General features: G+C 46.8%; 3 protein-coding genes across 28 annotated transcripts in view; 2 read left to right on the top strand and 1 right to left on the bottom strand.

Moving 5' to 3' along the window:
- Window positions 1-5,745, top strand: part of LIN54 (lin-54 DREAM MuvB core complex component) — a 38,725-nt gene extending 32,980 nt beyond the window's left edge. For all 4 annotated transcript variants that reach the window (XM_052683168.1, XM_052683167.1, XM_052683170.1 and 1 more), the window contains 4 exons: window positions 639-741; window positions 1,025-1,162; window positions 1,853-2,055; window positions 2,504-5,745. In XM_052683168.1, the coding sequence (XP_052539128.1) occupies window positions 639-741; window positions 1,025-1,162; window positions 1,853-2,055; window positions 2,504-2,705 (646 nt within the window). In that variant the 3' untranslated portion in view covers window positions 2,706-5,745. The remainder of the gene's footprint in view (window positions 1-638; window positions 742-1,024; window positions 1,163-1,852; window positions 2,056-2,503) is intronic.
- Window positions 5,746-7,526: 1,781 nt separating this feature from the next.
- On the bottom strand, window positions 7,527-10,955 carry THAP9 (THAP domain containing 9). Its single transcript, XM_052683172.1, has one exon. The coding sequence runs from the start codon at window positions 9,952-9,954 to the stop codon at window positions 7,993-7,995; it is 1,962 nt and encodes a 653-aa protein (XP_052539132.1). The 5' UTR covers window positions 9,955-10,955; the 3' UTR covers window positions 7,527-7,992.
- A 1,388-nt stretch (window positions 10,956-12,343) lies between these two features.
- The window catches only part of SEC31A (SEC31 homolog A, COPII coat complex component), a 34,512-nt gene continuing 25,152 nt past the window's right edge, over window positions 12,344-21,703 (top strand). For 12 of the 23 annotated variants that reach the window (XM_052683161.1, XM_052683158.1, XM_052683153.1 and 9 more), the window contains exons 1-10: window positions 12,737-12,865; window positions 13,066-13,148; window positions 13,452-13,575; window positions 15,861-16,059; window positions 17,424-17,519; window positions 18,065-18,205; window positions 18,968-19,110; window positions 20,149-20,248; window positions 21,096-21,257; window positions 21,446-21,598. In XM_052683161.1, coding sequence (XP_052539121.1) covers window positions 13,070-13,148; window positions 13,452-13,575; window positions 15,861-16,059; window positions 17,424-17,519; window positions 18,065-18,205; window positions 18,968-19,110; window positions 20,149-20,248; window positions 21,096-21,257; window positions 21,446-21,598 — 1,197 coding nt within the window. In that variant the 5' untranslated portion in view covers window positions 12,737-12,865; window positions 13,066-13,069. Of the gene's footprint in view, window positions 12,484-12,736; window positions 12,866-13,065; window positions 13,149-13,451; window positions 13,576-15,860; window positions 16,060-17,423; window positions 17,520-18,064; window positions 18,206-18,967; window positions 19,111-20,148; window positions 20,249-21,095; window positions 21,258-21,445; window positions 21,599-21,703 lie in introns of those variants that run through there. The other 11 variants (XM_052683165.1, XM_052683164.1, XM_052683159.1 and 8 more) reach the window with 3 other exon arrangements.

Here is a 21,703-nt window from a genome sequence, read left to right as displayed (position 1 = left end):
ACAGTTTTGTCCTCGTTCAGATCCTTTCCATAATTACTTGTGCTTCAGAGCCTATCAGGCGTATCACTTGCTGATCTTCTGTCCCTGCTTTTGCTGACTCTACAACACTTCACAGCTGAAAACAGCCTATAGGCAAAATTAACACACAGGAAAACAAAAAGGCTCACTGCTGTGTTAATGATGTGCATGTTAGTTTGCCTTCTACTTGGTACTCCAATCAGTTGTTCTGTTTTGGCTGTACGGGAGCTCCTGGAGACTGTTTTGAAGTGGCTGGATCAGGTTATGCCTACAAGGTGGCTGGAGCAAAGCAGCTCTTGGTGTAGGACAGTCATCCAAGTAGTGCTGTGGAACAAAAACCTGCTAGCTTCTCCTGCTGCAATGAAGTTTGAGCTTTGCCAACATCAGCTTGAGACAGATACTCTTCGGCTGTATGCCCCCAGTTTGCAAAATAGACCTGCACTGGGAGATTTAGTGTGTGTGAGTGAGGCTTGTACCACTTGTTCATATGGAGCTTGGCATAAGATGACCTAGACCTTTCTAGTCTGGTGACACACACCAATAAAGGTCTGGTGCTGCTATTGGTACTACACCAAGGTAATGGTCATGCTTGTTAATGCTTTCTGTATCTTCCATTTCAGGTATTGTGATTGCTTTGCAAATGGTGAATTCTGCAATAACTGCAACTGTACAAATTGTTACAACAACCTGGACCATGAAAATGATAGACAAAAAGCAATAAAGGTAGGAAGTCTTTTTTTCCTAGTTTTGAGGTTGTTGAAGTGAAGAGCATGTTCCATTCATAAAGAATTTAGCGTGTTTCTGAGCGGAATTGTGATGAGAAAACTGGCTGTGTAGGTTGCCTCTGAATGTAGGGATCAAAGATGTAGCTTGTGCCTTCTGAAGTCAGATGGATGTTTAACTCCCTAATCTCCTCCCACCTGTGCAAGGTGTAAGCTGTTGCATTGCACCTTTGATTTCTGCGCCCTCATATGCAGTGACTGACCCGTTGGGTCTGCATTGACAGGCTTGCCTTGACAGAAACCCTGAAGCCTTCAAGCCCAAAATAGGGAAAGGAAAGGAAGGAGAATCAGATCGGCGGCACAGCAAAGGGTGTAACTGTAAACGCTCGGGATGTCTCAAAAACTACTGTGAGTGTTATGAGGTAAGAAGCATTATGTCACCCTAAAGGCTTCAGCTTTTTCCATTCAGTGCTGCAACTTCACTGTTGGGCTTTGTCTCTTCCTCTTGCTGAAACTCTGCCATAACGGTTTTGGTCAATTTTTCCTACAGACAGTTTATATCTAGAAAGCTTTGTGCATTGCGGAGTTGTTCACTCCTGTCCTGAGCTTCAGTTTAAAACATATAGCAACTCTGAACTCAGGCTTAGATTTGTCCTTAACTGAAGAGTGGTATTTTCTAAAGAACTCTACAAATCTTACAGAAAGAAACATACAGCACCATGTCCCTAGGTGCTCTTTTAGTTATTACAGCATTACACAGGCACTCTAGGATGGATCATGTCTGTGGAAGCCAAACGCAAACTGTGATGCAACACAGTTTGTAGATGCGGGGATAGTTGCAGACTGATCTCTCAAATAGTCTAACTGCTCAATTCTACTGAAAACAGCAGATTGGGGAAAAAAGGACATAAGTGGGAAACTGTTGATTTGCAGCAGATGATGCATAAATTCTGGGAAGGCATCTCACTTCAGTAAGAATTTGAAGAGAAGACGGAGCTGCTTCTAGCAGCTAATTAATAAGAGACTAGAACAAGATGATCCTTCTCCAATGGTTAATCATAAAAAATGTCTAAATTGCAACGGGTTTCTCATCTTCCCTTTGTTTCTTTCAGGCAAAAATCATGTGTTCTTCCATATGCAAATGTGTTGGTTGTAAAAATTTTGAAGAAAGCCCAGAACGAAAGACATTGATGCACTTAGCAGATGCTGCAGAAGTTAGGGTCCAGCAGCAGACTGCTGCAAAGACAAAGTTATCATCCCAGATCTCAGATCTCCTCACGAGGCCAGCACCAGCACTCAGCAGTGGTGGAGGGAAGTAAGTCAATACAGCCCTCAGTTTTGCTTGGTTCTAATGTACTTTTTCTGATGCATGTGACAGGTATGTTCCTGTCATCTTTGAATGTTATCTGCATAAGCTGTAGGACCAGAAGTACTCAGGTGAAGTCTTTTGTCTCCTGTGAAATCTACTGTGTGCAAAGCTTGGCTGTATTCAAGCATGTAGCTAAGCATTGTTTTTTCGTGGTTGTTGTATGCTTCTAGAAAACAGAAATACACATCCAATTACTGAGTGCATATGAACTTCAGGCTGCCTATACAGTAAAAGCTGGATAGTTTTTCTGCATACCTGGGCATCTCAAAATCTGTTTTGCAGCGTACCTCAGTGGCAGCAAGAACAAAGCAGAAATTGCCTGCCTATTCATTTGACTCAAACTGTGGCTTGTAGGCTGCCTGTTGGGGTGAGCGGATGTTTTGTTTTGTTTCAGGCTGCCCTTCACGTTTGTAACCAAGGAGGTAGCCGATGCAACCTGTGAATGCCTTCTGGCACAGGCAGAGCAAGCTGAGAAGATGGGCAAGTCGAAAGCAGCAGCGGAGCGCATGATCCTGGAGGAGTTTGGACGCTGTTTGATGAGAGTTATTAACTCTGCAGGGAAGTCCAAAAGTGACCCTTGTGCCATGAACTGCTGACGCGTGCACATGAGCCACAATGAAGCAAACTGAACAGAACACTTAAGGCACAGGGACACTTTGATTTGGAATAGAGGATTTAGTAACACTTGCCAATTTGGTGCTTGTTTTAATTGACTTGCAGAAGATTAAACAAGGAAATATTTTGTAACAAGATTTAGAGCCTTTTAAGTCTTAGCTAAATTCTCTTCTGCATAAGATAACTCCTAAAGACATTTTTTCTTCTTGATGTACAGCTTTTAACTTGGGTTTCTTAAAGGAAAAAAAGAGTAGGTGTTTTCTTCCCTTTCCCCAAAAATAACTGCCTGAAGGGCATATATAAATTATTATAATATATTATTTACAGTACATAAAGTTGTGTTGCTTTGTGCTGGAAAACAAAGAAAGATACTGAGGCAACAGGCCCACAGTGAGGAGTATATGTGTATCAGTCACTTCTGAAAGGAAATGTATAAAAATCAGCATCTGAATGGGAGGTAGTACCTACACTTGGGACCTGACACGGCGTAATGCTCCCTCATGAGCAGAGCGGTATGAAATTACACAGGCGAGTATATGGTGGTTGCTTGCAGGTTTATTGTCAACAAGTGTTTGGGAACCTCACTAGAGTGGGCCCTAAGGAATTCTGAGGCAATAGAATAATGGAAAATTTTTGAGATGATCATGGGTGAAGACTCAATGTTTTGTTGTTTCTTTGGTTATTTTTAATGGAACTCAGAGGCTAAGATAGTGGTCTGCTCTTAAAAGTGAGGAAGAACAGCCATGTTGCAATGCTACTCTGCCTGTGCAGCAGGCAGATGCTGTTGCTTGAGTGAAGCTTGGTGTTCAGAGCTCTGCAGCAGCTCAATCCTCTCTGCAGGTAGTGCTGTGCAGGCTATTGCATTTTCAAGGATTAAGCTGTTTTGAGCCTGAGTAGGTGAGGGTCAGGAGACAGGAGTGCTACAGTTGTCTTAATGAGGACTCAGGACAATCTGAATCTGAACTGACCTGCAAGTGCAGGAGGAGATATTGTGTTCAGCCTGGTTGTGGGTCTTCATGGTGCTACTTGAAATTGTGGTGGTCTATTTGGCTTTTAAAGATTTTGTTTTGGGTTTGTTGGGTTTTTCTGAGGCCTGTTTAGAATGATGGAGAGCACAGTGATCAGAGAGGATGCTAGCACAGAATCAAGATTGCTGCTAAAACAGATGTGTGGATCCTTTGGCTCAAAAACAAAAAAAAAAAAGGGGGGAGGAAAGTATACCAACAAAACACAAATCAAGGTAGAGCTGTATGTAGAATGGGACAGGAATTTTCCAGTATTTGTTACAGGCAGTCTCAGATCACTTTTTTGATAGTGGAACATCTTTGCAAAATCAATCTCATAGGTTACTTACTAATGTGAATGTCAATAACCATGTTTAATCGCAGGCATTTTTAACAACTCTTTCTGTTCCCTGAACAATGTAGCTAGGTTTTTCCAAAAAGGATTTTTTTTATCTTCATATAAAACTGTAAACACAGAGATGCAGCAGAGCTCTTCCTCCAGGTTTTCTAGCAGAGCCAAATGCCTACTTGTGTGTGAGATGGCAAAAAGATGGAAGAGGCTTCTGCTCCCCCTAGAATGGCTTGGGGGCTCAAAGGACTGGAAGGTGGCCAGCAGCAATGGAAGGCCCGTCAGGTGGCTGTTGGAGATCAGATGTGGACTACTGGTCACTATCAGAATGGCTCTGTCTGGTTTAGTAACATCTCCCTGAGCGTAAACTGCAAGTATATTAGTGCAAATCTCTGAAAAGGGAATCCATCCATCTCTTCTGTAAGTAAGTGTCTGTTTTGTTTTTTTTTCTGTAATTAAGCCTTGGGTTTATTAAAAGTCAGTACAATAACTTCTTACATGTACAAGGGCTGCTCTGAAAGTAATGCCTCCTATTTTATTACGCTAGCTCACAATGTTAGAGGCAGATGGATGTCAGTGGCATGGCAGGAGAGGTTGAACCTTCCTGCCAACATTCTGTTGAGGCAGTCTGATGGAAGGGCATCTGACATGCAGGTACATATGAAGCGAAGGTGTGTCACTGAATTCCTCCGTGCAGAAAAAAATGGCACCCGTTGACATTCACCAACTCTTGCTGAATGTTGATGGAGACCAAGCAGTGGATGTGAGCACAGTGAGGTGGTGGTTGTGTATTTTAACAGTGGCGACTGCGGGTCACCTCTGGTGCAGATTTTTACGAGCATGGCATATGGGCTCTCGTTCATTGCTGGTGAAAACGTGTAGCTGAAAGTGGTGACTGGAAAAGTGTGTTGCAGCTGAGAATTTGCTCTATCAAATACTGTTGCTGTGCTCTTTGTTGCAGTTTACGTGGAAATAAATGAGGCATTACTTCCAGAGCAACCTACATAGTGCAGATATTCAGTTTACTTCTAGTGACCTAATGTAGTACGTCCAGTAAGATTTGTATAAATGTAAATTAGTGTAAGTGAATAAAGTAAAAACTACTTACATTATTTTTCAAACAGATTGCAATATGCCTTCTTTTGTTTAGACTTCAATCCATGTTAATTTTGTATATATTGTGTCTTTCTCTAAATTGCACCTTTTGTGATGTGTATTTATATACAGTGTGCAGAAACTTGTGAAATTTAGATTACAGTTGTAATTATGTATGATGGCATTGCTTGAGAATATTTTGCTTCTAAAGACTTTGAAGGTGCAATCAAAAAGCTCTTAGTTTTTCAATTTTGTTTTGAGCAAGCTTTCTTCAATATTAAGCTGGGATTCTTCTCTTCCCTTTTCACTAGTATAATATGTACGGATTGGGTTTTGTACTTCCTTAGCCATTTGCATCAAACTGCTGGACAAGATTGACAGTCAAGCTCATGCAGTTGTGTGAAAATAATTGGGAATGGGACAAGGGTTCATTTTGTAGTTCTGTTTACATCTGAAAGTAGAAAAACTAAATTTATATTTACTAGACCTATTCAAAGAATACACTTTTCTATATTGTAAAAATAAAAGTCAGATAAATCACAAAGGAAATAAACATTTATACTATTCTGTAAATGTTTAGTACTGCCTTGACTTTCCAATACGTGATTGAATTCTACCAGAGATAAACCATTGGATATTAGTGTACTTTCACACCTTGCCATGCATGGCATGTAACAATGCAGCTAGTGTTCTGGCTCCTGGCACTGTGAGATGGTATCAGGCTGCAAGAGCAGCCCTGGAGATGTGGCAGCAGCTCCAGTAGTGTAGATTGCCAGCATCTGCAGGAGGGGTGAAAAGGATAAAAAGGAGGATGAGCAGAGCTCAGGGAAAGCAAAGAGTTTCATGTGATAACACATGAACTTGAAAATGTATGTGATGACAAGGGTACAATAGAAGACTGAGAGAAGCAGTTATTGTATTGAAGTGATTTGAGTGAGTTTGTATGGATTCCAGAAGTGCAGAGTGCTGGCACGAGTGTGGGTGCTTCAGAGATGGTGAACATCTGCACAGGGAGATGGTGCTGAGAAGAGAGACTGAACAGGCGTGGTGGGGAAAATTCCCTGGCAATAACTGCACTCAGCAGTTCCTCTGAAACCTGGCAGCTCCTGAAGTGTGAGAACAGCTAAAAGCATTTCTGCTGGGCAACAGCTGCTCTGTATTTTTGGAAATGAATGTTTAATTTATACAGGACTCCTGTAACAACTGTCAAGCTTACACTGAATATCAGATGGCTTTCTTAGGTTATCTGGTAACTGCAACTTGTTTTTCTTTGTTCGTTTTCTAATATGTACTTCTTGCTCAGGCCTAATTCTGCTAAACCCTGGGAAACTTCAGCAGTGTTTTGAAAACTCTTTCATCAATATTTAAGTGAAGTGCAGAAGGATGGATGAACTATGTTGGTCATGGGCATCACCGGAGGTCAGAGTCTCACTCACATTTTTTGTCTACGAGCATCCCCTTGGGGAGAAGGCTCAGTCTGTGTCAAGCAAGACAGACTCACTCTGATGTAAACAGGAAGTGGTAGCAGGCAACTATCCAGCCAAAAAAAAAGCAGCAAGGAAGTGCCTGCTCCCCTGTGACTCATCTCATCTTGTGGCTGGAGGTTTAGGCAGTGCAAATATTCTAACTCAAATGAAGTAGCATGCAGCTTAACCAACCATAGGGATTCTGGAAGCATTTTCTATACACATATGTATGAGGGGAGATGTTTTCCTGCAAAATGTATTCTGGCTGAACTGGTTTCGTGGCAGTTAGTGATGGCTTTTTGCATGGGTAATTGGACTGGAGAGCCAGAGAGTTGTGTGGGAAATACTACCCTCCTATTTCCATGGATGCAACCTCTGTTCTGTGTAGCAAAAAGTGAGCAGTGCAATGAATTACACGAAATTCCTGTTGGAGGTAAAACGTGGCACACCAAGGCACCTTCCTCACCACAATACTGAACCAACTGAAGAAACCTGGCCTATAGCTTTGTTCAAGGAAAACAGTGTCTAAGGATGAGACAGACCTGTCTTGCAGCTCAGGGCACAAGACCAGATGGAACACCAGCTCTAGGATGAAGGGTTGTGCTGCACAGTGACTGGGGAGATCTCATGGGGGCCATGTATGGGACCTGAAACACTCCCCATGCTGCAGCACGCGTGTACATAGATGTGTGGTGCTCCTGCACAAGTGATGAAGTAGCACTGCCCTTGTGCCTTGAAGAATGACAAGTGTTTGCTTCACATCCACTACCTCGTTTGTGAGACGCATGGGTTCAACTTTGCAGTTGCTGTAGTCCTCTCTTCACCAAGTTCTAGACTTAAATAGCTTGCATGCCTGGCTCATCAGTTCTATGTACAACTCAAGTCCCATTTTGTTTCCGTATGATTTATTTCCGTTTTTAAGCATTTTCCCTTTAGAGTCTCTTAGTTCCAGCTGATTTAATCACAAGTCTGCTAATGGTAAAATCAAGTTAGCAGCACACCACTCCCCTGCCCCTTGCAAATATGGATGCATCTTTTCTCCTAGCAAGAGCACTCGCAGCACTATGCTAGCCAGCATCAGGAGCAGACACCATGCTGTTCCTTGCCACCTCCCCAGGCATTTAAGCAACTGCTTCCTATCCTGAGTTGCACGAAATATGTGGCTGCTTCAAAGAGTTGCTAGATGGACTTCCTTGCTTTGCCTACTCAAACTTGGGTCAGAACATTCACAGTGTCCCAAGTCATCACTCGTCAACACTAGTTTTGCATGGCAAATCATGGAAAGACACCATGTGGTTTGCTGGGCACCTATTGCATGGATCTGGCCACTGAGCTGGAGGACAGCAATAAATATTCATGATCCTGCATGGGTTTGGCTTGACCAACAGCTACCTAGCTGTGATGGGAATAAATGCTTTCCCTTCACTTTCTTCAATCTGTGCCTGCCACAGTGGTAACTGAAGTTCAATTTTTGGGCTTGGTTTGTTCTGATGTTTAAGTAACACTCTGCTATTCCCTTCACTAAGATTGAGTAGTGATTGTCAGTGTGCAATTCCCCCTCAAATAGGTGCTCAGAAAGGGTAGGGAAGAGGTGATTTTGTCCCAGAAGCTCATGGAAAATTTTCTGTTCTAGAGACAAATAATGTAACTTAGAGTTCTTGTTATCTCCCAGTTGTCTGTGCCTGCTCAGGATTTGTTCAGAAATGTATGCCACGTGGTGCACACTTGCTGAGGGCAGGCTTAGTCCGTGTAACTTCTTGATGTAGAGCACTGCTCCGCACCTTAGCCTGCTCCCTGACTCAAAGAGGGATGCAACACAAGCCTCACATCGCAAGTTGGAGGCTAACTGCTCAGCAACTAAGCCTGCAGCATAGGTGATGCTTTGCTTGTGCAGTGATAGGTCTGTAAGTGCATTGCTCAGAGGAGAGTCACGCAAAAGAAGGCCAGCACAAGGGAGCTCTGCTGCCAGCATCGGCCTATGAGCTGGGTTATACTGAGAACAAATGCTGCCAAGGGTAAGGTCTGTCCTGTGAGACAGGGACAAGTCCAAGCTGCTTATACTTGCTGTGCTGTGCAGAGTGTCTGGCGCCAGGCTGCAGCCAGCCAGCACTTTGCGGTAGGCAGCCTGAAACATGGCACAGGTGGGGTTCCCACTGCCAGCGCTGCAGGCTTGCCGGAGAGCCCAGAGAAACTGCTCCAACGGCTCAAGGCTGAAGGCAGAGGTCAGGAGGCGGTGAGAAGGAGCACCCTCTTGAAGCACAGGGTTGCTGTAAAGCCACTTGAGGCTCTCAGCATTGAGCAAAAAACTCAGAAAGCCCAGTCTGCGTTTGCTCTTAATAATGTATCTCCCTGTAGAGTCTGTTAAGGTAACAAAGAAGCTCTTGGCCTCATGGAAGAGGGGGCTGATTTTGTTGTAATTTCCAGCTAGCAAAGGCCCCTTCAGTCCACTGCAATAGGGACCTCTGCCATGAAATACATCGCACAGACGGCTCATCGTACGCAGAAACTTGACTGTACCACCACAGTTCTGAAATGAGGCCAGGCCCAGCTTCTGGAGGTGCTCCAGTGCATCAGCAACGCCGTCACTGAACAACTGGGCAGCAAGGTTAACCTTTAGCTGGCAAGTCTCTTTGCTCTCTGGATGGCCTGATGTGGGCCCTAACAGCTTTTTCTCCTGTAAAGTTGCCAGCTCCACCACATGCTGCCACTGCACAGTGTCACTGAGCCACTGTATCTTCTGGGAGTATTGCAGTGTGTTCCTTATCAACCGGAGAGCGTGACAAACATCAAAGAAGTATGCAATGCAGTGAGTGGAGCTGGGCGGGTGATGGAAAGCACAGCGGATCCTTTGGGGGTTCATCCTGACCCCCAGAGCTCTCGCCGTCTCAGCCCCGCACGCGGTGGCACCCGATGTCACGGCCAGCACTGTGACACCAATGTTGTTCAGTTTACTGATGGCCTGACGAAGCAGCTGAGCCAGCAGGCAACCAGTCACGCTGCTCACAAAGAAGTAGCCGAGGGGAGCCCTCCAAGGGCTTGAGATACCGGCTGCCATGACAACTACCACTTCTGAGGCCAGCGGAGCTTCATCAGCATCAAGGCTGCCTGCTCCCAAGTCAATAAAGCCAGTCAGGTGCTGGGTCTGCTGGTCCCACTCCTGGCTCTTCTGCAGGGACACATCCTGTACCATCAGGGTACAGTAGCAGTAGGCCTGTTCCCCTCTCTCCACCTTTTCTTGAAGCTGGAGGAACATATCATTGCTGAAGCCTGGAGCTGCAGCATCATTAGACAGCCAGCTGGAAAAAAAAAGGAGCATGTAGTTAGAGGATGTGCTTCTGAGAAAACTGAAGCAACAGCCAGCACAGTTCACCACTTTATAAAAACTTTATCAGGCACGTAAAGAGCTGCAATGCAGACCCAGCCAACCAGCACACAGTGAACTGAAACACGTGTTTCTTTCTTGCAGCCCAGTGATGGAAAGTCAAACAAAAATTTCAGTGTGGAAATAACAGTGGGTTCCTGCCTCTAAAGTGGAGATTAGGACAACAGAAAAAGGAAACTGAGCAGAGTACAATGGAGCACTGCAATGGCCCAGCAAAGCCAAGCTTATCTCCACAGCACGTGCTTTCTCCATGCTGCAAACCTTTAGCTGGTTGAGAAGATCTGGAGCTTAATCCTACTCTGCTCAGTCCATCCTGTTCTCTGGCCCCCCTTAGGGCAGGGTCTGTGGAGATGCCAGGGACTTTCTTCAACTTTTATGTTGTGCACTGTTACTTCACCCCTTGCTAATGCCTCTGGCAGCACTACAGGTTATGGATTCTCAGCCCATGCACTTATTTGCAAAGAGTTATGCAACACAGTTGTATGTTTTGGAAATGTCTCCCATAAATTAAAATCAGACGCTTCCAAATTCTCAGCTACTTCCCTCAATCCTCATGTGGCAAAGTAAGAAAACCCAAGCCCCCATCCTGTCTGCTTGGTGTACTCCTTCCCTTCTTCAAGTTTTCTTCGTCTCCTCCTTTTTCCAAAAACTAGTCCCCAGTTTTTTACGTTAAATGTTACTGCTTTCTATGGATGCAGCCCTGTCCAACTCTCTGGCTGTTGGAGCAGTACAGCAGGTGCTTGCTTAGCTCTTGCTTCTATTTAAGGGCCATTACTCACAGTTCTCTTCCTGCCTATAAGTGGCAAATCCCTCCCTTCTCTCATGTCTACGCTCTGAATTCTAAGAGCACGGATTGAACAGTATTTCCGTGCCTGTGTGTCAAAGTGGGATCAGAGGACCTCAGCCTTTCTGTGGTCCTTTGTTTCTGCTACACCACGTACATCCCCTACAGCACCCGAGGTCCTTAAATTAAGCCTCTGTCACATCAATACAGGGGGGAGAGCTCTTTGGAGCTCAGCAGGTTCCCTGGAATTGTTCATGCAGGGGTTGTGCCATGTACACAACCCCTCACCAAGCACACGGAGGGGCTGGGGGCAGACTTGCTTGGTCAGGCTGGCGGGATGCGGCAGGGGGAAAACCTTCCTCAGCTGCTCGTAGGCGGCGCGGTGGCGGAGGTGCAGCAGGCAGGCGAACTGTCTCATGGCAGGGCAATACTCGGCGGGCCGCCTCCAGCGCCGGGCACCACGGGGCAGATCTGCTCACAAACACAACACCGAGAGCGCGGGCAGCAAGGAGCCGGTGGGGGGCAGCCGGGAGCGGGGCTGGGCCCTACCTGGAAACAGCGCCCGCAGCACCCGCAGCGCGGCCCGCGGCAACCCGCGGCGCGCCGCCAGCTTCCGGACGGGCCCGCAGAGGCGGCGGGGGCCGGCGGCGGGCGAGGCCGGCCCTGCCCCGCTGCGGCTGTACGTGTGGTCCTGGCTCCGCAGCGCGCTCCGCAACGGCACTTTTCGCGGGTGGCCGCGGGGCGGCTCCTAGGGCGGAACGGCGGCCGTTAGCGGCGGCTGGAGGTAGTTAGCGGCGGTCGGGAGCCGTCACAACCCCTCTCCCTCAACGCACCGCCAGGGGGAAGCGGGACGGCACGGCCCCCCGCCGCAGCTTGCGCCGCAGCCCGTAGCGCTCGAAGTCGGCCTCGGCGAAGTGCCGCGAGCAGAGGATGGCCCCCGGCCCGGGGCTCCAGGCACGCCGGCTTCGCGGGTCCAGCCGGTTGACGGCGCGGATCCACTCGCGGCGCTGCGCGGCGTCCACCGGGAACCTGCGGGTGGAGAGGGGTCGGCAGGGCGGGAAGCGCCGGAGGCTGCGACCCGCCGCTCGCACTCACTGGTGGAAGGAGATGCCGCGCTCCCGGCTCCGCCCGTTGTCGCGAGCGCTGCAGCCCAGCGCCGAGCAGCTCCGCGTCATGGCGGCCTCATCGCGCGCCGTCGCCCCGCGCTCATTGGACGTCTCTTCCCGCCCGCCCTCCTGTTCTTTATCGCTATTGGCACTTCTGCTTTTCCCCCGGAAGTGGAATTGGAGAGAGGCGCCGCACTTCCGCCTCGCTGCGACGTACACGCAGCAGGGAAACGTCTCGGGGACCAATCAGCGGCGCCTGTGGGGAACAAAGCAACCAATGGTGAGCGGTGATTCTCGCGACCAATAGCGGTGCCGCTTCCGCCTCCTTTATATGGCGGAGCGAGGAGCGGGAGCTCTTCTTCCCGCCGCGCGGTGCGGCTGTCTGGTAGTGGCTGTGAGGCTGAGCGATGCCCGGCGGCAGGGCCGTGGTCGACGGGCGCTCGGCCCCGCGGCACCATAAGGTTGACGCATCGCTTTCTCCCAGCGCGGTGCTCGCCTCTTGAACAGCGTGGGGGACGCAGCCGGCTGCCCGGCTCGCGGCGAGAGGCTAGCTGCGCCCTCTCTGAGTTTAAAGTAAGAAAATGACCGTCAGAAAGGGGCGCCCTGGGCGCGGGGCGGGGTCCCGTCCGGTGATGAACCTCAGTGCTGTTCACATCCTGACACGCCGTGACGAGCGCTGTCGAACTGAGGACGGGCGGCCCTACTACCCCCGCACGGTGGTTCCGGGCCCGTCTCCGGCCCTCCTGATCTCCGTCTCTCCCTTCTCCCTAGGTCCCGGCCCTGAGCGAAGCCCGCGGGAGGCCCGCACCCCTCCGCCCCGGGTTGGGAGAAACGAAGCCCCGCCCGCTGCCGCCCGGAAGGCGCCGGGAGCGCCCGGAAGCGGGAGGCGGCGCCGCGGCTGCCACGTTGGAGCGGGCCGGGAGTGGGTGAACGCCGGGCCGGGACTGGAGTGCGGGTAGAGTTCTCGGTCATTGGGGTTTTTAGCCTCATTTCTTGTCCGAAATGAGGAGTGCGTGCCCGCCGGTAGCCGCTCGCTTATTGGGCTCGAGGCCACCCCCAGCCCGAAGGGTCGTTCTGAGGAAAAAGTCTCCGTTCTGAGGGGAAGGGTGCCTTCTCGTCTCTTCCTGCGTTTAATCGTTGTTTTTATCTTTTCAGCAAAATGAAGCTGAAAGAGATTGACCTCACTGCCATGCAGGCATGGAGTCCTGCCCAGCAGCACCCCATTTACCTGGCCACTGGTGAGTTTTGGGTCGCTGCTGCCAAGCTGTCAGCTTGTGCTTGGAAGACTAGATATCGTTGTACAGTTCCTCTGGGGCACGGGAAGGCTGACACTCCTAGAGCTTTCCTTGTTGATACTGGTGAAGAAACTCCCCTGCAGGGATCTGTGGATAGAATTGCATAGAAACACTCCTAAATAATTAATTGGAAAAACTGATTCTGTCTCAGGGTCCTTTTTGCAAGGACAATGGTTTTAATGTCCCCTTTTGTGCCGATCTGCTGTGCAACATCTCTTCCTCATTGGTAATCATGTTCCTTTGCAGGCACATCAGCCCAGCAGTTGGATGCAAGTTTCAGCACAAATGCTTCCCTGGAAATATTTGAGTTGGACTTATCAGACCCTTCACTGGACATGAAGTCGTGTGCCGTCATTTCTTCCTCTCACAGGTAGCAGTGGGGCTGTAAGCAAGCAGTAATGGGGGCTGCTGTGTATGGTATGTGCCGAAAGACCAATGCATGGTGTTTGACTGCAGCTGTTCAGTAGAGTGGCACCTGGGTGCTCCCGCTATTGGGGACAGCTCAAGTGTTATTGTGGAGACAATAAACTGGGACTCTCAGGTGCTGCAGGCTGCTTGTGCGCTCCCTGAACTTCACTGTGATGTTAGCTGGGAGGTGTGAATGTGTCTTCTGACTCCAGGGAACCCCTGGCATTCCTCAGAAAACAGAAAGAAAGATGTAACTGTGGAAGCAATCAATTTTTCAAACTGGCACATCTAGTTGGGCATGTAGGTGATTTGAGGTCATTAATCTGTTGTGGCAAACTGGGTCCTGTCTTATGTATGGTGTCATACATCTCTGTGCATCTCAGAAGCCATGCTCCTGCCCTCACAGCTTTGGGTAGTTTTCAGCTCTTTACCCTGCGCTCCTCTGAAGCAATGCTGCTCTCATCTAAGTGCCACGTGTCCTCTTGCACAGTGCTTGCAGTAGCTCTCTAGTAGCCACAGCAGTGGTTGCTACACATCACAGTGGAAGTGCGTGATAAGTAGAGACAGGGGTGACTATTTTCATCACTTGGAGCAGATCCATGACTTTTTCATACGAGCTTCAGGGGTAGCATAACCAATTGTGGTGAGCCGAAACTGTGAGCGAAGCTGCAGGCAGTTACAGCAATTCCCTGGTATGTCCGAGTGACCTCTTGGTACTCACAGAGAAGCAACTGCTATCTCCCACACCTCTGATAAGAGTGGAAATAACTTTACCTTCATTCTCTATTATCCACTTCACATCAGTAATTTCAAGACCTAACAGTATCAGACAGTTTTACCTAATGCAATTTCCTGGGTTTGTAGAAGTAAGCAGATGCAGAGGGATTGAAACGAGGACTGTCTTTGTACACAGTGAGGCTGTGGCTCTGTTTACAGATGCCTTTCTGATTTGAGTAAACGGCTGTTGCAGTGGCTTTGCAAGAGGAAACACAGAGTGTTATGCTCCTGGCTTTAACCTGTGCCATCTCTGTAGCGATAAAATTCCCCTGGCTGCTGCTGGGCCTTGCCCATCACTGCCCTGCAGTCATTGCTTTTGTAATATGTGGGGAGGTGAGGAAGAGCCAGCAGAGCCACAGACTGTGCCTGAAGGCCTGAGCTGTGGGCAGAACTGCTGTTAATGCTCTTTACTGATCCACTGAGGGCGGAGTGAGGAGTTGGAAGCTGGAAATTTTCCTTTTCTAACCCTTTTGAAATACAACTGATACTTTTCAGACCTTGCCGACTGGCATTTGCTTTACTGACTTTTCAAAACACACTTCTTACAGCCAGCATGCTATGCTTCTTTATGAGTGCTTCCTTCAGTGAATGTTTGACTTTGTCCCCAGAAAACAATTTACAAATTAAAATGGCTGGGTGGAGAAATACACAAAAGATGAATCTGGTAACAGGTTCTGTTGTCCTATGGAAAATTTCTGGCTGCTGTTAATAGAACCATATCTTGGAAAGAGCAAAGTTGCAAAAGCAAAATGATTGCATGATTGATTCCAGTTTTTGTTCCTCAGCCTTTTCTGCTTTCTTTTAGGATACTTAAGACCTGTTGAATGTTACTGATAATATGATAGTACTAATTCTCTGACAACCTGTTGATCGCTCTATTTCTTCTACCCTTGCATAGATACATGCAGAATTACAGAAGTCAGGGTACGTAGAGAAAGGGTTTACCTGATATCGTAAAGTAGCTCATCAACGCTTTGCAGTCAATGTAGGTTTGCTTTCTGCTTGCATAACACCTGTGATGTGATAGTATGTTGTTAATTTGGAAGAAAACCATGCTTTACATGGTTGAACACCCAAGAATGCTGTCTTGCTTATTCAACAAGTTTGAGCTGAAGGAAATATGTGTGGGTTGTTTTTTTTTTGTTGTTGTTTTTTTTTGTGCAGTGACACAGAGGCTTGAAAGCGTTTCTGGTGTATTTGATTCCTCTGATTCAGCTTGGGAAATAGGTAGCAGTCCAAGTGACGCATTTCTGATGTAAGTCATTTGCTGAGCATCTATGCTACAGATGGAATATTTGCACTTCCAGGAGCACTGATGAGGGAAAGGTTTTGGAATTCTTTTCCAGCTCCATCTTTTTTTTTTTCTCCCTTGTACAGACAGCTGCCTACAGATAGCAGAGGCTCACATGCAGGCTTATGGCTCATATTATGGTGATGGATGGCTGCAGCCTGTGTCTGTCTGTCTTGCAGGTACCACAAACTGATCTGGGGGCCGCACAGCATGACTGCAGGTGAGAGCGTCTCTGGAGTCCTGATTGCTGGGGGTGAGAATGGGAATGTCATTCTGTATGACCCAGCCAAAATCTTACTTGGAAACAGTGAAGCAATAATTGCTCAGAAAGACAAGCACACAGGACCAGTGAGAGCACTTGATGTCAACATGTTTCAGGTGAGTTTTCAGTTGTTTATCATGTGCAATCGTGGATGATGAGTGGCCTGTTTTAAGAGATTGTTGCCATAAGTGTACGTGTATCTTTCTGTGGTCCTGACAATGATGACTCTGCGACATGATTTAGCAGAGGGTCGTTAGTTAGGGTAGTGTGGTTAGGTCGTGGTCGGACTTGTTGATCTTTAAGATCTTTTCCAACTTGAGTGATTCTATGATTCTGTGACTTAAATCTGACCTTTGTCTGTATTTATTAGGAAAAGTCTGTCCTATTGCTGCCATCTTAGCATGAGGGACGAAAAAGTTGGAGATGGCCAGATAATCGTTTTCCCTTGTCAGCTGATGTTGTCAATTTATCATGTGACTTTAGCTGTACTTCAGTAGAGGTGGTTTTCTGTGTTGTTTTAGTCAGTCTTCATTTTTAGTTCCCATAGGCTGTGCATATATTGTTCTTATCACACAAAATATTTCTGTGCTTTTGTTCTAGCTTCTGGTGTTACTGTATTTTAGATTTGTATGTCCTGTGGAAGTGGAGTAAGCCTATTAGCAGCTCAAAATATTGTCACTTGAAGTAGGGAGTCAGAGCAAATACACTGTGGTGTGGTGTCTTGAGGCAGAAGAACTCAAGATCAGCAAGCTTTTCTCACTTGCTGATGAGAGTTTAGTTCCTCCTAGATACCAGGGTCAGTTTTTTCTCAGCCCTCACCAGCTGCATGAGAACTGAGTTGATTTTGTTCCTAAATAACACTTCTGTCTATGCGCAGTTACTTCTAGCAAGGCCACCCTTTGTTCATTGTGTCTTCTCTGAAAAGCTTCCTCTCTCTTTCTATGACTCTTATGAAGTCAGGATTTGCACATCAGTGGCCGTAGGATGCAATCAAAGGGTGCTCAATGCCACTAACCCACATCACACCGCCTGGACGTTTTCGTCATGGCCGCAGGATTGGGCTGGAGGCCCAAGTGCCACATTCTCTCCAGCCAGCTCTGCCCTGAGGCAGAGTGCTGCAGCGGGGAAGCTGCAGAGCTGCTTCTCTATCTGCTCCATCCTAGAAATGTCAGCGCCGGGCCCTCTGTGCCTGTAGCTTCCTCACATGCTCCTCCACTGCGTGGCAGACACTCAGTGAAACAGAAATCCTGTTCATAGCACTGTTTTGATTTAGTGTAGGGATTTCTTTTGCTTACTCAGCATTATCTTCAATCTCCAATGTTACTGCTTTTCCCTTAAGCCGCTCTGTGTGAAGTGAAGGCTGTATCCTGAGCTTGTATGAGAAATTGGCATGGATTTGTCCATCTGATGCCTTCCAGAAGCTCAGACTGCGAAAGCTGGTGCTGAAAATAGTCTTAGCGCCTTCTAATGTGTCTTACAGACTAATCTGGTGGCCTCTGGTGCTAATGAGTCTGAAATCTATATCTGGGACTTGAATAATTTCGCCACACCGATGACTCCAGGAGCGAAGACTCAGGTACTAGATCAGTATTCATGAAATGCTGCAGAGTAAACTAATGAAAAATGTGAATGTTTACTTAGGTTGTGAGCTCGTTAAAACCGACAGCTTTGAAGCTGTCTGGGGGAGGGAGGGGAAGTTCAATTTTAACTTGATTAGCTGTTAATTGCAATTAGCAGTGAGCTGCATTTCTGGTAATATTAGTTACAGTCCTTGTGATAAAGCAAATATTTTCATATTAATATAAGTAAAACCAAGTTCTTTTGCTGCATATTGTTCTTGAGCAGCTGTAGTTTGTTTTTATATGGTCATTTTGAAGGAAGCTTGCTTTTGTTAAGGATTCCTGTACAGGATTTTCTGTTTTGAGTGGTCTGTTTTTAAGCTGTGCAATCTTTTAGTCCATGTGCTTATTGACATTTTGGAATGCAGTGCAACAAGAAGGGCTGGGTTAACATTGCTTTTCCGTGCTGTGGGGAGGAAGCAGAAAAAGCTAACAAACTTTCTCCACTCCTTGAGACCTCATTTTGGAAAGGGTGTGACAGGCTGTGCTGTTTGTGTGACAGCCTCTTGAGGACATCAGCTGTATTGCATGGAACAGACAAGTCCAGCACATCCTGGCCTCTGCCAGCCCCAGCGGACGAGCTACTGTGTGGGATCTCAGGAAGAACGAACCCATCATCAAAGTCAGTGACCACAACAACCGGGTGAGTTAGCTCTGGCACAGCTGCATGGATCCTTACAGGGAAGTGCTTGCGTGTCACTGGCACAGCTTGATAAGGATGGGTCTTGGTGATGGAACACCACAGAACAGTTTTACCCGTGAGCTGATTGCCCCTACTCCCGTATGCTTAAAGCCATCACACCTTCTCCCAAGCTGTCAATAGAGAAAAGAGCCTGTTTAGCTTGTGGAGAGTGAAATGTTTTTCTGATTTGTATAAGTGACTATTGCTGTAAAAACACTGAAGATGTAATGAGTTCAGGATGAAATTTACATGTGTGCTTCTGAATTAGCTGCTTGGTCACTGCGCTCCTGCTCAGATAAGTTTCCTAATTTCATATTTTATGTATCTGTTCCTTGACATAATAGCAGTACAGTAAGCTGTTTTCCTTGTTTAATTATAATGCTGTGATGGAATGTTCATGTGATAAGCTCTGCGATGGCTTCTATTAAAATACCAATAAATACTAAAGTAGTGGAAAAGACTCTGTACAACTGCTTTTACAGTATTCTTGGATTAAAACAGTTATGAACAAGAGAGCCTTCAGAACCTCACACCAAGTCTCGCTCATGGAGTTGAGGACAGTATCCCAATCTGAGTGCAGTCAGAAGCAATGTCCAGAAGTACAGCTGCAAATTGGCATCTTCCTTGAGACTCTGTTTTCCTTGCAAATCTATCTAGACTGCAGGCTTCTATCCTTTAGCACTGTATGGTTATCCTGTGCTGTGGCACAATGTTATCTTTCAGATGCACTGTTCAGGCCTGGCCTGGCACCCCGATGTTGCTACCCAGATGGTTTTGGCTTCAGAGGACGACAGGTTACCTGTGATTCAGATGTGGGACCTTAGATTTACCTCCTCACCACTGCGTGTTTTGGAAAGCCATACGAGGTACAAGACTCCTGCAGTCTGCTGCTCTGTAATGTTCACTGTGTTGATGACTATAGCAGTTAGTACATCTCACTTTTTGCGTAGTTTCCTGTGAATGATTGCTTAGTTGAAGCCACTTTCCAGCAGCAAGCAGTGTTGGATACTGCTGGGTGGAAGGGAATGGGCCTCCCATTAAAAATAAATTCCCCTTTAACAAAAGTTTCTGGTTTGTTTCTATTCTGTTTGTGTATGGGAACTGCTGAGTCACGGCCTGAACCTCTGATTGATCACCTGAGGCGAGCCATGAGTCAGCCACAGGAGCACAGGTGAAGGTAATTCACCTGTGCTGCCAGAAGGGGTGGAGCCAGGCTCCAGCCCTCCTAGACCTATTTAAGAGCTGGCTACCAGAGGGGAAGGATCTCCTCTGGAGATCATCTCTGCTGGTGTTTTGTGAGTGAGCCCAGGGTAGGGGTAAGCCTTCTATTTATTCTCTTTTTGTTATCATTATCTGCTTTGCCAAACTCTTTTGTTTATTTTGTAATTACAACATCTTAATATTCTTTGATTATACAGTTTGAAAGGCAGCTGGATTGCAGGGTTAGCAGTAGCCTGGTTTACATAAAGAGCAACAGTGTCTGTGTTGCAGCTATCACCAAAACTGCTGCCAGTGGCTCAGCTGATACAAATCTACTGCTAATAAAAAACTGTGAGACTTGATAGCTGCTGTTCCTACCTATTGGTTTGCATAAAATGTGTTAATGATGCTATAGGCAATTGAACCATTTGAGTGGATTGAGTGGATTTGCATATGGAAGTGTTGAATTTAATTTTCATATATAGTGGCTGTACCTTTACAGCTCGTCACGCAAAAGATAGAAAGCATCTTTTCCAATATATCAAATGCTGATGACATTGAGAACTCTTGTGCTTCCCACTCCTTCCTCTGTTAGGACATTTTGGCATAGACTGCTCAGCTACTGTAGCAACTTGCTTACAATGGCGCTTTATCACCATTTTGCATTTATATTAACCTGTTACTTGTTGTGACTTCTCACACAGGGGTATACTGGCCATTGCTTGGAGTATGGCAGATTCAGAGCTGCTACTGAGCTGTGGGAAGGATGCCAAAATACTATGTTCAAACCCTAACACAGGCGAGGTACTGTATGCACACTGCTTACTAAAACCTGTTTGTTTGGAGTTGTCATGGTGTTATGTAAAGTAGTAGTTTAAGAGCAGTTGATCTTTTTTCAATTGCTTTCACTAATTTTTGCAGTGCAGACTTCTTGCTGGCTGTGTGGGCAAGGTAATTCTGTGGGACGGGGAGAGGTGTTGTCAAAATTCAGGCTTGGCTGCAGAAGTGCAAAAGCTGTGCAAGGCAAAAGGTGGGGTGGCAGATGTGTGATCCAAGCTGGATTCTGAGCTGGGAAGCTCTACATTTGGACGACTCATACTGCATATTTTGATTTAAAATAAAAGCATTTTCCTGGGAGACAGCAAGGCAGCTGCCACTTGATCCCTTCAGCAAAAATTTATTAGGCGAGCAAAGAAAAATTTCTTTCTTCGTGGTTAAATGTCTCTTGTAGCAGTGAACTTGTCTGTTCTGGGCCAGGAGAAACTGCTGGGAACACAAGTTTTAACTTTCCCAGTTATCCCCCAGAACAGACTGCCTTTGGAGCCTGGGTGTGTTCCCATGTTTTCTGCATGAGTTAGCATGACTTCTAGCAGCTCACTGCAATGCACAGAGAGCCACGTCAGTAGCTGTACACACAGCACAGACATACACTGTCTGCTTAGCTGATCGTGTGTAGAATAAACAGAAAAATCAATGGGAATAAGAGATAAAGCAGTGGTGTGTGGTGTTGGATTGTCACATCCTACTCACTGTATGTGGGGGTGTTGGGGAGCAAGAAGAGCAGCTTCATCTCACATGCGGGAAAGTTGTTGCTGCTGCTCATGGTATTTCATATATGCTCTGATGTGCTGGACTTGTTTTTGCTGCTCAGGTGCTGTATGAGTTGCCCACAAACATGCAGTGGTGCTTTGATATCCAGTGGTGTCCCAGAAACCCTGCCATCTTCTCTGCAGCTTCGTTCGATGGACGGATCAGCATTTACTCCATCATGGGAGGCAGCACAGATGGTTTGAGGCAGAAGCACGTTGACCAGGTATTCAGAAGCATGCAGCTAAGAAAGTGGTTAGGAAGAGGATAAAGCATGGGTTTGTGGGTAGCCTTTGGAAGACCAAATGTATGGTTGCAGGAGTACTAATCTGCTGTTGAAAACAAGGAATAGTTCACTTTACTGGAGATGATGTCTAACTCTAGTTTTTTTTCTATCCCCTTTTATTTCCAAAGCTTTCGTCCTCATTTGGGAACCTTGATCCATTTGGTACAGGGCAGCCTCTCCCACCCCTGCAGCTTCCCCAGCAGACTGCACCACAGAGTGTTGTTCTACCCCTAAAGAAACCCCCCAAGTGGATCCGGCGACCTGTGGGAGCGTCGTTTTCAGTGAGTAGGGATCACGGCTGCCCACACAGGAGAGAGATGGTAGTGCCTGCAAAGCACATCTGAAAGAGGGGAACTTGTGCTCCACCTCATGAGAGTGTGCCCTGT

Source organism: Tympanuchus pallidicinctus, unplaced genomic scaffold (assembly GCF_026119805.1).
Source record: "Tympanuchus pallidicinctus isolate F22 unplaced genomic scaffold, pur_lepc_1.0 scaffold2, whole genome shotgun sequence".
In the NCBI taxonomy this organism is placed as follows: Eukaryota; Metazoa; Chordata; class Aves; order Galliformes; family Phasianidae; genus Tympanuchus; species Tympanuchus pallidicinctus.
This window is presented reverse-complemented; position numbering and strand designations above follow the sequence as displayed.